We start from the raw sequence: 14,242 nt of genomic DNA, 5'->3' as shown, positions 1-14,242 counted from the left end.
GGAGGAAGCAGACTCGTCGTGTGGCGGTCCAAAGGCATTCTCGGGTGTCTGGAAGTACCGCAACCTGCGCTCCGAGGGCGTTCTGGATTCTGTTGACTCGGCCGTGTCGCCGTGGGTCAGGCACTTTGACCCGGAGACTATCACCCCCTGGCTGTTCAACAGAGAGACAATGGACTTTATCTCTTACGACGACACACTTAGTATATCTGCCAAAACACAACACGCTATGGACAAGGGCCTGGCTGGAGTCATGGTGTGGCCTGCCACCAATGACTATGACAATGAGCTGTTGTCTGCCATTTACGACACATTACATCAAGAATAGACTATTTATTACGAAGCTATTTAGAAAAATAAATGGAAAAATAAAACAAGCGCTTTTAATACAAAATGCACAATACTTTGATTCCCAAGTCTCTTATTTTATCTATAGTGACAGCACGGGCAAGTCACCGCTGCTAGACTTTACCACAGACAACATCAACGATGAAAACTGATTTCCAGCGACAAACTCCACTTCAGGGCCAATCAAATGTTCTCTAATCGAATGCCTCAAATCCTCCGGCACATTGCCGGACATTGCAGCCTTAACAAATGGGTGGTCTATGCCTGCTACATCTGGGATCTCCATTATAGCCGCCATCTCCAATGCCTTGTTGCTTGTTCCTGGGTTGGCTGAGGGCTCCTTTGACACGACTTGTTGTCTGGCTGATCTGTGCGTGGGATACGACATTTCCTGCGCTTGTTGTGTGGGTGAGCCCAGCTTGGATAACAGCCGTGCCTCCAAGATTGCGTTTGCCTTGTCTACAGGGTTTTGGTGGCTACGTGGAATCACAAACACAGCGGCCATGGCGGAGGCACTGACAGAAAGCGTGGCGAGTAGAAGTTTCATGGTAATTTGTAACAACTATAATATTAATAATAATAGTAATGAGACTGGCGTGTGTTTGTGTGTATGTATGTGTGTGCTATTGTAAATAAAAAATAATGTTTGACAAGAAAATTGGCTACCACTGGCTTGACAGCTTATATACATGTTGAAAGCAAAGTGACATTACATTCAGCTTGACGTATACTTCATCTGGATACCTTATTTGCTTTGTTTTTTGTTTATATATCGTGCACTCCCCATTATTCCGGGGTTGTCATTTGATCATCTTATATTTTTAAAAGACAAGAGCATTTTTATTAAAATACGGGGACAGGTAAAGAAAAATCATCCCCACTTTACTACAATTATCCAAGAAAAAATCTACAAGAAAATCTGGAGAATCGGGGAAACCCACCCCCCTGAAAAACAACAGAACTATCGTGGAGATTGGCACAATCCACAATTGTTGGCTGGTGAAAAGAAAAACAAATGAAAGACAAGTCTTGATTTTGGAAAACGGCATTTCTCGATCAACCAACGTTTATGCTAGTGCAGACACCGCTCGTGTCAAGGAATACATTCAAACGATCGGGTCTGTAGTCCATAGTCATCATGCAGTTATTGCCCTGGAGAATGCGGCGGGCTTCGGGAAGGGACTCGACGCTAAACTCCTTGCTCTCATCGAGTGAAATCCCGTTTGCAACCAAGTCCTTCTTCTTGACAAACGTCTTGCCGAGTAGATGCTGGTACTTGTTGTGTAGATCCTGCTCCTCCTGCTTCATACGCTGGAGAGTGTCGTGATGCTCGGTAAAATCCATTGTGTAATTGTAAAAATATTGGTAATATTTGAAGTAAAAATTGATAATGGCTCAAACTTTTTAATGAGAATTGAACAAAAACATTTCTTTAAGAAATCCTGGACGCAAATGATGCCTTATGTGCCGCGTCATGCCAACTTGGCTTGCTTAATATAAATAGCTGCTAATTTAATATCCTGCTTTGTCATATGGGGACACATGCGCGCAAATAAAAAATACACGATTTATACAGGCTGTAAACAGGCGGATTAGGGTGGACTAGAGCGTTGTGCCATGTAACTCAAATATTGTGGATTATACTGGAACGCCTAGAATTAGTATTATAGTAAAATTGCATGTCCAAAGCAGTCATAAACCTAATTATTCGCCGCAATCAATAGTGTTTGTCCGACTGCCCGAGTTTATAATTGCTTTTCAAAGCAAACAAAAAAGCAATAAGATATGGACTAAAGATTTGGTGTTTAAAAACCTGCCTGTAGATGCGCCATTATTGTCCAGAATTGAAATTGCGGCATTGCTGAACTTATTATGTTTTGTCCGAGCAGAACTCAAAAATAAGCAAGCAGCAATCGGCCCAACCCAAGGAATTGGTTGTATCGAGGAACGTAAGCGTTAAAAAAAAGAGAGAAAGGGCAAAATAACTATCCTATTTTGGATAATTATTTACGCACATCATAAGGAAATCCTCCCTTTATTATCATCCTCGCCCAAGATATCCAAGCCTTGGAAAAGAACAAGGCCGAAATAAAATTTTGTCTGACAGAAAAAAATTCTCGCTTTGGTTGATATATTTTGCGGCAGAATTGCAGAAGTACGTGAATCCCAATAATAATAATGTTTTTTGTTGTTTCGTACCGTTATCTATTTTTTATAAAAAGCCGTTTAGGAGCCTCAGGCCTTTTCCATTATCTTTTTCTTTTTATAAAAAATATATTGTTTTATTATTTTACGACTTGCCAATTTTACGACACTTAAAAAACTTTATTTTTTAATTTGATTCAGCCTGCCTTTCCATTCTATCTCTCTTTTCAACGCGTCTGCATACTTTTTTTACCTACTTGCACAACCAACAATACAACCAAACCCAAACAATTGGACTTGCTGTGTCTGACACACGCACACTCAAGCTTATATATTGACTGTGCATCAAGCGTTGGCAGCTACAACTGACCGCAAAAGTATAAAAAACAACACTTTTTTAATTAATCCCTTTTTTTAGTATCCTAGGTTACACCTGCCATATCTAGTCGTATTGGAGGGCATGTATACTCACACATACCAAGGACCACGCAGACATAAAAAACGAGACAACAATTCGCTGTGGAAGCCCTCCGAGTACTGTTTCTAGTTGGTATTAATTATTTGTTATTTATATCTACACTTTGTTTTCTGCCGTCCCATCCTGTCTACAAATTTTGTTATGCCTGGATACCCGCACATCTGATCACCGTTATAGCACAGACCAACCAGTAACCATACCAGTGATAACAACAGCACCGGCACCAGCACCAGCACCAGCAACAACAGTTAAAAATACAAACAAAAGATCATACAGACAGACAGACATACAACAAAAGCCGCATTAATAAAATGCAGTCTCCGGGCAACGGCATTGGTAGGGGCAGCGGCGATGAAAACAGTTTTTACGATTCCTTTAATAATTTGAACCAGCCAACGAAACATCTCCAAAATCAGCAACAGCAGCATCAACACCGCAAATCAGCCGATCTTACGCTGCGCAGGCGCCAGAACCGCGACGCGGCAGCCCGACACCGCCAAAGACAAAACAACAAACTCGATCATCTTGCGCACAAAGAGGCAGTGCTGAGCCAACAAGTGTCGGAGATGCAGCTTGAGATTGAGTTACTGCGAAACAGTCAAGCAGGCTTGACGTTGCCTACACGAGATCCTTTTACTGCGTGCATCAAGGCAATGCTCGACCAGGTAAGTGAGCTGCATAATGACGTGAAGCACTACACTGAGAAAAGCCAGGAGCTGATTTTTGAAGTAAGTTTTGAACATTACATTGCTAAAAAATACAATGGTGCGTATGATATGGAACAGCATTTTTTGGATATATTATGGCACACACATAAAACTAATGTTTTTTAATATTCTATTGTTAATTTAGCTTCAAAATTTGGCAAGCTCGTTGACTCAAAACAAAGACAGAAATGGAGATGGAGAAGGAGGACAACGGCTTTTGCACAAGGACCAAAGGTGAAAACCAATAGCACTAATAGCAAAACACTTCTGTATATTTTCAATAAAATATTTTGTATATCACGTATAATGTCAACCAATAAATTATTTTGCAAAAAGCATTGCTCCAAAAAATTGCTTAAAGGTTTGGAAATGCACAATCAATATTAAATAATTAAGATAAACTAAACAATTGAAATACACAAGCCGTGTAAAATTATTATACTTGTGATATCACCTGAGATTGTACGTTGTTTTATTTATATTTTTATGATAAAGACTTTAATATGTCAATAGCATTTCTAGCCCATTGGCGCTGGCCATCGTCGAATATTTAAGCTCATCTTTGTCATTTTGCTTCTGCAATATTCTTGACACAACTGCGCAAAAATGATAAAACCAACAGCGTATTTTTGTCAAAATTTTCTTTGCAGCAAGTGTTGCCAGCGAGCAGCAACACCGCCTTCTCAGCTGCAGCCAACATATGGCCGTTTGGCATGAATCTCGATTTGGCACTATAGTTTGCAAGTAGACAAGTTGCATGCTTACTAGGGGCCGAGGAACTGCGAGTGGATAACACACTAACGAGAATACCAGTTAGCTTAGGACCAAACTTGCCCCCAAAGCATGGGCCCTTTTACTCGCAAGGGCTTGTGCTGAAAACATTTCAAACAGCGCAAAGCATTTGTCCCAAAAAGGGAGAGGGGAGAGAAGGAAAGATGATCATTAAGGGCAAAAGCGGAAATGGTTGCAAAATATAAAATAAAATCCGACAACTGGAAAAAGAAATAAGGGGCAAACCAGCATCAATCAATCAACCAGCCATTCCGTTGACTTTCATTTTTTTCGCTTCTTTTCATTTTTTATTTTTTGGCAATGCTAATTGACACCCTTTTATTTTTTTACACTCTCTATAATCATGACGGACTCGAATATACCCATGGAATTCCCAGGTGCTGCGGGCAGGCCGTTGAGAAACCCTGACGCATCGACTGTCTCAGCAATTTCATTTGCTGCTGGCCAAAGTACCACTTATGCCAACGACAGCATCGCCACCAGCCAGCCTCCTCGTCACAACGATGCCGCGACAAGGTTTAACACAGAGAACCAATCGGCTGATGTGTTGATGGACAACGAAAACGACAATGACAACGACGAGTACGACGAAGACGAAGACGAAGACGGATGGCCAGAAAGCCAATCTCTTTTCACTGTACACAACCACACCAGCCACCCGCTCAACACTCTCTCAAACATAAATCCACGTCAGTCCAGAGGCAGTGTTGGCAGCATTGGCAGCATGATACCCTACGATAGCGCCTTTGGCAGCCACGAAACAGACGTTATAACCGACAACCCAGGCATGATTAATGGGCACCCGGCATCGCCACGCTCAATAAGGAGACTGCGCAACCGAATGGCTGCCGCTCGCATGCGTACACGGCAGAAGCAGCATCTGGAAGACCTCGAACAGCGTAAGGAGAAGTTGGAGCAGCAGGCGGCGGATTTGGAGAGTGAGTTGCGTGCAGTTCAGCGCAAGAATAACCCGCTAAACTCATCTATCGACAAGCTGTCAGAGATGATCGATGACTTGACAAAGGTCGAGTCCACCATGCTCTCAGGTATAGACGAGTGCAAGAGCCTGCTAAAGAACCTTGAGAGACTATACTGGGAGCGAAATCCCTGACGCATCAAAATAAACATATTTTTAAGAGCGCTGTGGCACCCTTACATTTTTCATATATTTTTACATACTCTCTCCCTCTCTTATTTAGCGAAACTGTGAAATAATTTTTCAAATGCATATATAATAATACTACACATTTTTTAACTATTTCGCACATATCAAATATTCCTATAAAAATTATAGCAGGTTCAGTTGTCATCAAGCAAGAATGAAATGGGAATGCGAGACGTGGTCTGGCTGTTGGCTTTGGAGCCAGACCGAGACCGGACTGTGGAGGTAGTAGGATTAGCGTTCCAATATAACTCAGATGCCGACTCAACCCTAGTAATGCCACCCATCCTATCGCTGACACTGTCAGTGCTGCTGGTGCTGCCTCTTGCGTCCAATGGTGCTGATATCACTTCCATAAAACCCGATGATGGCGATGACAACGACGACCTTTGGCGCATATTGAACTCTAAACTGGCAACTTGATCGGACAGCAACTTCTTCAGCACATTAATGCGCCCAGCGCAGACACCAAGCCAATGCCTAGCGCCCTCCAGCAACATGATTATCTGGTACGCCTGCGTATCAATCTCCAAATTACAATTGCTCTGGCTATACTTGACTGCCTTTAGCAACATTAATCCCTGGGCAGTAAGGCTGTGAAAACCGGCAGCAGCAGCAGCAGTAAGACTAGCAGCAGTCGACATCACCGTGTTGTTGTCTAGAGATGCAGAGATGGTGTGCTGCAATGATTGCAAGTAGTTTTCTAGTCTGAGAATTTCCTTGCCGGTCTTCACAACCTTGAGTCTCTGGCGCTCGCGCAGGCGTGCGGATGACTGGCGGCTCTGGTAGCGACGCCGGCTCTGCGGAGACATGTTTCCTTGGTCTTCGATGGTCTCTTGGTTGGCACTGGCGGATCCAGTATTATCCTTGACTCTGTTCATTGTTGTAGACGCAGAACTGACGATGATATTGCTTGAAAATCTGTGAACGTTACTCTTGGGCAGGCTGTGATAAACTCCCGCATTTTCCTGCTGCTGTTGCTGTTGCTGTTGCAAATGTTGATAGTGTTTGTGCCTGTGCATTGTGTTTATAAGATAGTAGTGGAATATTGTGGCACCATGCACAACCGATTGTATATCAAAAATACGTTAAAACCCAAGTCACATTAAATTTGATTATTAGCATCGATCTCGAATGGTTTTATTTGAATGTACAAAATATTGAGTAGAGAGTACTTTAATTGTTTGGTTATGTTGATGGCCATAATAACAAAGCTACACAGGATAGTAACAAACAAGTTATAAGAGGACTACAAATACTAGCATACACTATTGCAAAATATGATAGCAAATAAAAATAAAAAAGCATGATTCTGCAGTGCCAATACATTTAAAAATATCACTGTAAATACAATGGTGAATTTGTTGTGAATATTCCCTTACCTTGTTTGATAGTTAGCAGTCAGATCAATGAGCAATATTATTAAATGCTGTCAGTATAAAAAGTGAGTGCTCAATTCAGTTCAGTTCAGTTGCGGTGGAGCAAGTAAAAAAGGCAGGAAATTATATACAAACTAAAGGCGACAGTGGTTTCTTGCTGGTGGAGAGTAAAAAAAGTATAAAAAAGTTAGCGCGCTAGTTTGTGCAATATAAATATAAAGTTTGGCTACAAAAACAGGTAATTAGAAGGTTACAATAAGAAAATTATAAAGTAGAGCCAGGGGTATGGTAGGGGATATACTTTAATCAAAGTAACAATTAAAATAATACGAAACGGGAGAGGGGAAGAAAAAAGAGAATAGAGGGAGAACAAGAGCAAGGGGAAGTAATAAAGCCCAGAAGTAAATAAAAACAGCTAGGAGTAAAAAAAGGAACAAACAAAACTTGATATCATGTCATGGCAAGCAAAAATCAGGATAGTAAAAGCGTTGTAAACAATTGTATTCGATGGCAAGGAGGCACTCATAAAACAAATTTTGGGGAGGCATTAAACATGGTGAATGACAACACCATGCATATTGAGGCTTGTCACAATAAATAATTATAAATAGTGATGTAAAAATTAAGTGACAAAAACAAATAGACATCCGTCATCTTTTTATTACAAGCGCAATTTTGCCATGCAAATTTGGAAAAAGAAAATTGAAAATAAGCAACCACGTGAAAATGTTCATCTTGCAGTCACTACAGAATAATATCATGCAATGTGAGTGACGTCATATGCTGATAAACAAAAAATTGAAATATTCCGCCGACCACAGCCTCGCCTGTGAGACTGAATAGTTATTTTTATATTGTGCACTAGATATTTTTGTAAACCAATAGGTGGTGAGAATTACCACATAAGGTTGGCTGAGCCGAGAGCTCGCGAGCTAAGTCGATTCCGAGCGGGGATTTGTTATGTAGAAGGGGGGTGTGGGGAGCACTATTGTAATAGTGTTAGAAGGATAGGTGTTAAATTATAACGTTTTATTACTAGTGTTTCTAAAGTGCTATTATTGCCGGCCTCGCCTTATATATATCTCCTTGTCTTTGTGGCACTCACTGGCAGTTGTGTGCTCCGTTCGCGAGAACTGGTACTTATGAAAGTAACCTGGGTCTCTGATATGGCATAATTGGCATGTCTGTATTCTTGCGCCCAGTACATCCATTTCGGGACAGGCAGTATGTCTAGATATCAATTGTGGCGCCTAATTTGATCCCCTGTAATTTGGCCCATATCAGATCCATCTGTGAGCTGACGAGAATCTGTCTTGTGATTATTGCCCTCAGCGTCTACCTCCATATCCTTGGGCTGCGTAACACATTGATGCAGTACCAGCTGAGAAATCATTCAGTCATTGTAGCTCTCTGCCTATAAAATGGCAGAATGGGAAGGCTCGATAGAGGATTTCCCTAGTTTTTGTTTTAATAAAGTTTTATTGGACCCATCAATTCTGACGTACACCACACAATATGATAAATATTAATTGTAATGTGCGTTGGCGGGCAGCAGCAGCATTGGACAATTTTTTGTTTAGTTTAAGGCCTTTTCTTTCCAAGGGAAATATCACAACAACCACACATCATACATCACACATCACACGGCATGCCAGCTATCTGCATTGGTGTCTTTGCATCGTTCAGTTGCTTCTGCACTTTCATTGCTGTTCAGAAGCCAGCCTTTTCAGTTCAACAGCGCCACTATAATGTTACTATAAATATCCAGAAAATTGGTTTTGAGAAACCACGGTGCAAAGTCGAGCACAGCGCAGCTGTACAACAAAAGAAAAATAGACGAGACTTGCGCCACTGTCTGACCAAGCAAATGCACTAAAATCAATCACAATGATGACCAGTTTTTGGATTTGGATTTTTTGCCAAAATTAGTATCATGCCATAAAATGTTTTATCAACCTCGAAACCAACTTTAATCACTCGCTCGGCCTCAGCATGCCTCGGCATGCTTCAAATCCTGCATGCAGATTCTGCGAGATGAAGTCTGCAGCCGTGCATGCCTGCTTGTCTGAGAGCGAAGCAACAAACAACCACTAAGAATGGCGAAAAAGAATGGCCAATGATTACTTTACTCATCTTTCATCTCTAGAAAAAAATACAGCGGAACCTTCCACTGTTGCACTATTCGCTCACCAACTGCGCCCACATTCACCAAATCGTGTGTAATTACGATTGGATCTATCTGCACCTGAATTGCCGAGACTGGGTGATGAGCTAACCAAATGAGGCAAAAATAAAATACTCGCCTCCATTTACATTATACAGCAGCTACACGTGAGCAATCGTTCTGCAATCACCCTGTTTCTATTTTCTCTGCTTTGATGGGCTGTGGCATCGGCTGGCAAAAAAACCAAAATTACAGATAACTTGTTTTCGCAAAGGTGGAGGCCAACTTGATAAGAGTGGGGATTACAAATAATAGTTGGGCTTTATGCATGCGATTCCTCCATTTGTGGCAGCAGTACATATTCCGTGGGTTTGGGAGGCCAGCCCGACCTTTTTAAACATATGGCCAAATATCATCTCCCTTTTTTGCAGAAGACGCGTACCATTTTCCATGGTGCTCCTTTTATTGTTTTTATTGTTTTTCATTGTATATCTTTTTTTATGATGGTGCCTTTTGGTCACCACACCTAACTAGACCATTTTTTGCACTCTGTGTATTCTGGGATGGGAGTGGCTGACACCGACCTAAACCACAGCACAACACCACCAAGTGACGGTATCTTTAAACCCCGCAAGTGATTGTTGTGCAGACTGAAGATATGGAAGTGGATGTTGAGGTCGAGAATCGCGAAACAGGTTTCCACCTGCGTGCTGATCGATAGGACGCTAATTGGATAACGCAGGCGTAAATTAGGGAGGCATTACATTGATGCCCAAACATGCTCCCCATTTTGCAATGCACACGCATGAGCGTACACACGCGAAAACCACAACATTGACTTGCCAAGATACCGGTCTGCTCGCAGAAGATCCAGCTCTCACCAACGGAGCGCACAATTAACAATGTGCACAACAAAGGCGACGAAGCACATATATAAGATAAGGCCGGCGCTAGCTCTACTTTTAGTTCCTTTGGTAATAAAACCTTTTATAAAATCACCCCTAACTTTTAACACTAGACAACTAGTGCTCCTCACACCCCCTCTTACTATAACATGATAAAACCCAAAGCAAAAAAGTCCTAAACAGAAAAATATCGCCTTCCGAAAATTCGATTTTTTTCATGTCATTTCACATTCACAGCAGTCGGTGGGAGAAAATATAGCAAAAAATATTTTTGTTATATTTCACAAGCCTTGCTGCCTTGCGCACTACAAGTATTACTCTTATTTTTATGCCCTGTGAATATTTTTGACTTATTTCTATATTTTTAAATTTGCACGACCCTCTCTGCCCACCTCCATGCCATTCCCCTCATTTACTCGCTCTTTAGTTTGTGACTGCGAAAGGGAAAATAAAACCCCTCTTACGTTTGCCCATTCTCAGCCTGCACATTCTTTTTGTTCTCTTTTATGTTTATTTGTAAACATTATTTGTAAACATTATTTGTAAACATTATTTGTAAACACAGTTGATAATGGTAAGCCCAAAAATACTATTTTTTTTTTTTTAAGAATTATTTATACTTTTTCCATTATCCATTTTTTTCCATTATCCATTTTTATTCTATTATTTCATTCTATTTTCCAGTAGTCATTTTGTACCCACTCAAGTCATTGAAATGATTCCAGGCTACATAAAAAATTAAAAAAAAAAATTTTACTAGCTCAAAAATATTGCTCTAGTTTTTTTGCACACTAATTTGTTAACATAAAATTAGTGCGCTAAAATTTAAGCACTGAAATTTAAGCGCTGAAATAAAAATTTTACTTTTTTCGCGATACGACGCGCTTTCGAATCGCTCTTTGTTTGCATGATCGTTGTCTAGGCTCTTCCAGCCCCCTTACAGCTGCCACTTACAACCCTTTTGGCATTCACTTTGGCCCACCCGGATAATTTTATGTGAGCAAATAACTTTAAACTTTATGCTTGGGCGCCCGATTTTTCCCTGCTTAATTTTCAAAACAACACTCTTCTTTGGTCTTTCGACACAAACCCCCTTTCCTCTCGTCGCATTTTTTTCTTGAGAAATTTTGTGTGCCCGCTTCGTTTGGCGTTACTTTGGACGCAGCTCATTAATTGTATATTTTTCTATGGCGGAAAGAAAATTATTACTGAACTGCCTATAACCATTTTCAACCCTATTCATCTTCAACGTAGAGTCAACAGTCAAAGCCCAGGTCCATACTTCCAAATGGAACTATAGAACGACCTCAGGATGGATACCTGCTCGAGCAGGCTCTCTTACGCAAACGCGAGCGAAACAAAATTGCCGCCAGACGAAAGCGCGACCGCAAGAAGCAGCGCATGGATGCTCTAGAGCAGCGCGAAAAAGAACTACGCCATAAGCACATGTCTCTCGAGTTGGAGCTTCTGCTATACCAGACCGCCAACAAAAACCGCAAGATCAACGAGCAGGGCCGCCTGGCTGTCGAAATTGTTGCTAAGGCTGTCGTAGTACCCGAGGGAAAGGCCCTTTCTCCGACGATGCCCCGTGACACCGAGGCCAACGGTGCTGCTAACAATGGCAGCGACTATACCGCGATCAACGCCGAGATAGCAGAGCTGCACGACAGCGTTGTCACCGCTTGCAATCAGGCGCAGGTGACGTCAGATACCCTCATTCTGCTCAAGCATGAAATAACCCAGCTGCTGGAATTTATGGAGCAAAACCGGCCGCAATGAAAAACATGTATTGCTGATATGGTTTTTTTATTTGCACTGAAACTTGTAATTTTTTATTCTGCATTTTTTGTCTTTTCCTTTTATTTAGTATTCTAATAACGCCAGTTTTATTAATGTCGCAAATATATATTTCAGCATTCAGCTTTCGGTATTGCTTGGACTCATATCGTAACTTTAAGATCATATTTTTTAGCCTGTTTGCTTGATGTTTTTTATTTGCTTCCATATTTTTTGTTTTAAGCTTTGGATTATTGATAGACTAAATTGTTTACATTTTATTTGCTGTGCTGCTGATCAGATGGAAATGACAATGCACTCAATTGTTATTTTCAAATAAACCTCAAATCACAACCGTCGTTTTTTGATTGTCAGCCACACAGATTGTTGGCAGCGTGCTCTTTCCAAACTCCATTTGTTCAAAAAAGATAACATTAATGGAAACAATGTAGCGGCAGCAAGCATTGAAAACTAAATATATATTTAATATCCAATGAAAAGTTAAAGCGGTTGTATTTTCCCTATATTTTCATACAGGCACCTAATTGAAATAAAACTAACCCACGCTTTTTTTGTTTACTTTCAAAACGCGCTCGAATTCCCACTACATGAAAAGTAACATAACAAAGTAGGTCGACCGAGAAAAAAAAACAAGTTTGCCCTCCAATGCCACTGCTTTTGCTATAACAAAAAATATAGTAATACACGCGACATAACAGGCGCACACAATAACTAAAAAAAATAACTACAGCATAATATCAGGTAGCTCCTACTTTCTCATCATAGTTTTAATCCCCATCCCCCCTCCCCGCACTGCTGGGTGATGGGTGAGTTTTATATGTGTCCGAAGCAAGTGCTATATTTCCCGGTACCTCTTTTGTTGTTTACTGCCATATACAAATCTAGCCCAATAAGAGGAAGAAAGAGGAAATAGGGGGTTATGACGCTTACATTTACACACCCCCAGACTTTGCGATAATCATCAAGAAAAAAATGGTCTCTACTCTCTGGTCTCTGGTCTTTTTTTCTCTGTAAACGATTTTCTTTACTATTACTATTTCTGTTTTTTTGCTTTACTGGTGTACTTGCTGATTTCTCTTACTTTTTAACTTGTATATAACCGCAGAACAATACTTTGAGCAGTCAGCTTTTTTCGTTTCCGTGTTTCTCACATGTTTTTTCCATTAAAGTAACAATTAGATTTTTCCAGGCGCTATTGCGCTATTTACCCTTATTGCCCTCTATTTATTTTATATATTAAAACATAACAGTGGTTCGATTGACACTGCCCGACACTGCGCCATTATTTATACTAATTACTTCTTTTATTTGCCCTTGCTTCATTACCTCGCCTGAAAATTATATTTCTTCTTTCTTTCAATTTAATGACTTTAGGGACCTGAACCGGAATATATATAAATATTTTGCCGTTTGGACAACGCCTTGCTTCAATAAATTCTAAATACCTTTGACTTTACATTATTATTTTATATCCACCATTACGTAGACGCACATTGCGCCTCATCTTTTATTTCATCTATTTTTATTTTTTATTTTGTTCTGTACATACCGCCGCAACTGTATTCTTTGGACACATTTTTAATCCTGCGTTTTGATATTATTTCCGTATATAAACGCACTCGCCCACAGCGTTTATAAAACTTTTTTATTTAGAACATACTTTATACTTGTTAGGATTTCATTGACACGCACATACGCACAGGCACAGACACCACCACAGCCACAGACACCACCACAGCCACAGCCACAGCCACAGACACAGCCACAGACACAGCCACAGGCACACGCACAGGCACACGCACACCTTTTTAATTGCATACCTTCAAGACCCGACTGTATTACCACTTTTATTTCTCACAGTAAGTATTTGCAAAACTGACATGACCATTTTTTCGCTGTTGAATAACCTTCCAGTATACAAAAACAATCACACTTCTATATCACACTGCCATTTGTATATCGCGTCGAATCATGTTATTACATTTTAAATTTCAAGTACTGGTCACATTACATCCATTTATTTCCCTAACTTTAAAGGTAAAATTTTGCATGTAAATAGCTGAAATACGCTTTTATTATTGAGCCCTAATATTGCCAATCCCGGTATTTCGGGGTGATCAACACCACGCTGCATTGCTGACTTGCCACTGTCGGCATTTCAATTTATATTAGAACCATGCCTCGTGTACGCCTTCTGCCTTTACCAATCATGGTTAGCCATTAGTATATTGTTTTTCTCACATTTTGTACATCATTTATTGCCCTGTGCGCTTTATACTAATCCTCTCCGCCCAGCTGGATACAAAAATGTGATGAGCATTTCAGTCACATATCAAAAATTATCATATTATATTTGCATAGTCAATTT

General features: G+C 40.5%; 3 protein-coding genes across 3 annotated transcripts; 2 read left to right on the top strand and 1 right to left on the bottom strand.

The window, feature by feature from the left end:
- Positions 1-504: 504 nt before the first annotated feature.
- On the top strand, positions 505-1,054 carry BX661DRAFT_192010 (uncharacterized protein). The gene has a single exon (XM_051537697.1). It carries the CDS (start codon positions 606-608, stop codon positions 975-977), a length of 372 nt encoding a protein of 123 aa, XP_051388378.1. The 5' UTR covers positions 505-605; the 3' UTR covers positions 978-1,054.
- Positions 1,055-1,142: 88 nt separating this feature from the next.
- Positions 1,143-1,741, bottom strand: BX661DRAFT_192009 (uncharacterized protein). The gene has a single exon (XM_051537696.1). The coding sequence runs from the start codon at positions 1,687-1,689 to the stop codon at positions 1,402-1,404; it is 288 nt and encodes a 95-aa protein (XP_051388377.1). The 5' UTR covers positions 1,690-1,741; the 3' UTR covers positions 1,143-1,401.
- A 1,538-nt stretch (positions 1,742-3,279) lies between these two features.
- Positions 3,280-3,913, top strand: BX661DRAFT_174606 (uncharacterized protein; the record flags this gene model as incomplete). Its single annotated transcript, XM_051533908.1, has 2 exons — positions 3,280-3,633; positions 3,821-3,913. 2 exons carry the CDS (start codon positions 3,280-3,282, stop codon positions 3,911-3,913), a joined length of 447 nt encoding a protein of 148 aa, XP_051388376.1.
- Between the last annotated feature and the right edge of the window lie 10,329 nt (positions 3,914-14,242).

Source organism: Kickxella alabastrina (assembly GCF_025024165.1).
Source record: "Kickxella alabastrina strain RSA 675 chromosome Unknown BX661scaffold_152, whole genome shotgun sequence".
Classification (NCBI taxonomy): Eukaryota; Fungi; Kickxellomycota; class Kickxellomycetes; order Kickxellales; family Kickxellaceae; genus Kickxella; species Kickxella alabastrina.
The sequence above is the reverse complement of the archived record's forward strand: the minus strand, read 5'-3'. Positions and strand labels throughout refer to the sequence as shown.

Bases quoted from the DNA above. Each gene is read 5' to 3' on its own strand.
- BX661DRAFT_192009 (XM_051537696.1), bottom strand. From the start codon at position 1,689: ATGGATTTTACCGAGCATCACGACACTCTCCAGCGTATGAAGCAGGAG.
- BX661DRAFT_192010 (XM_051537697.1), top strand. From the start codon at position 606: ATGCCTGCTACATCTGGGATCTCCATTATAGCCGCCATCTCCAATGCC.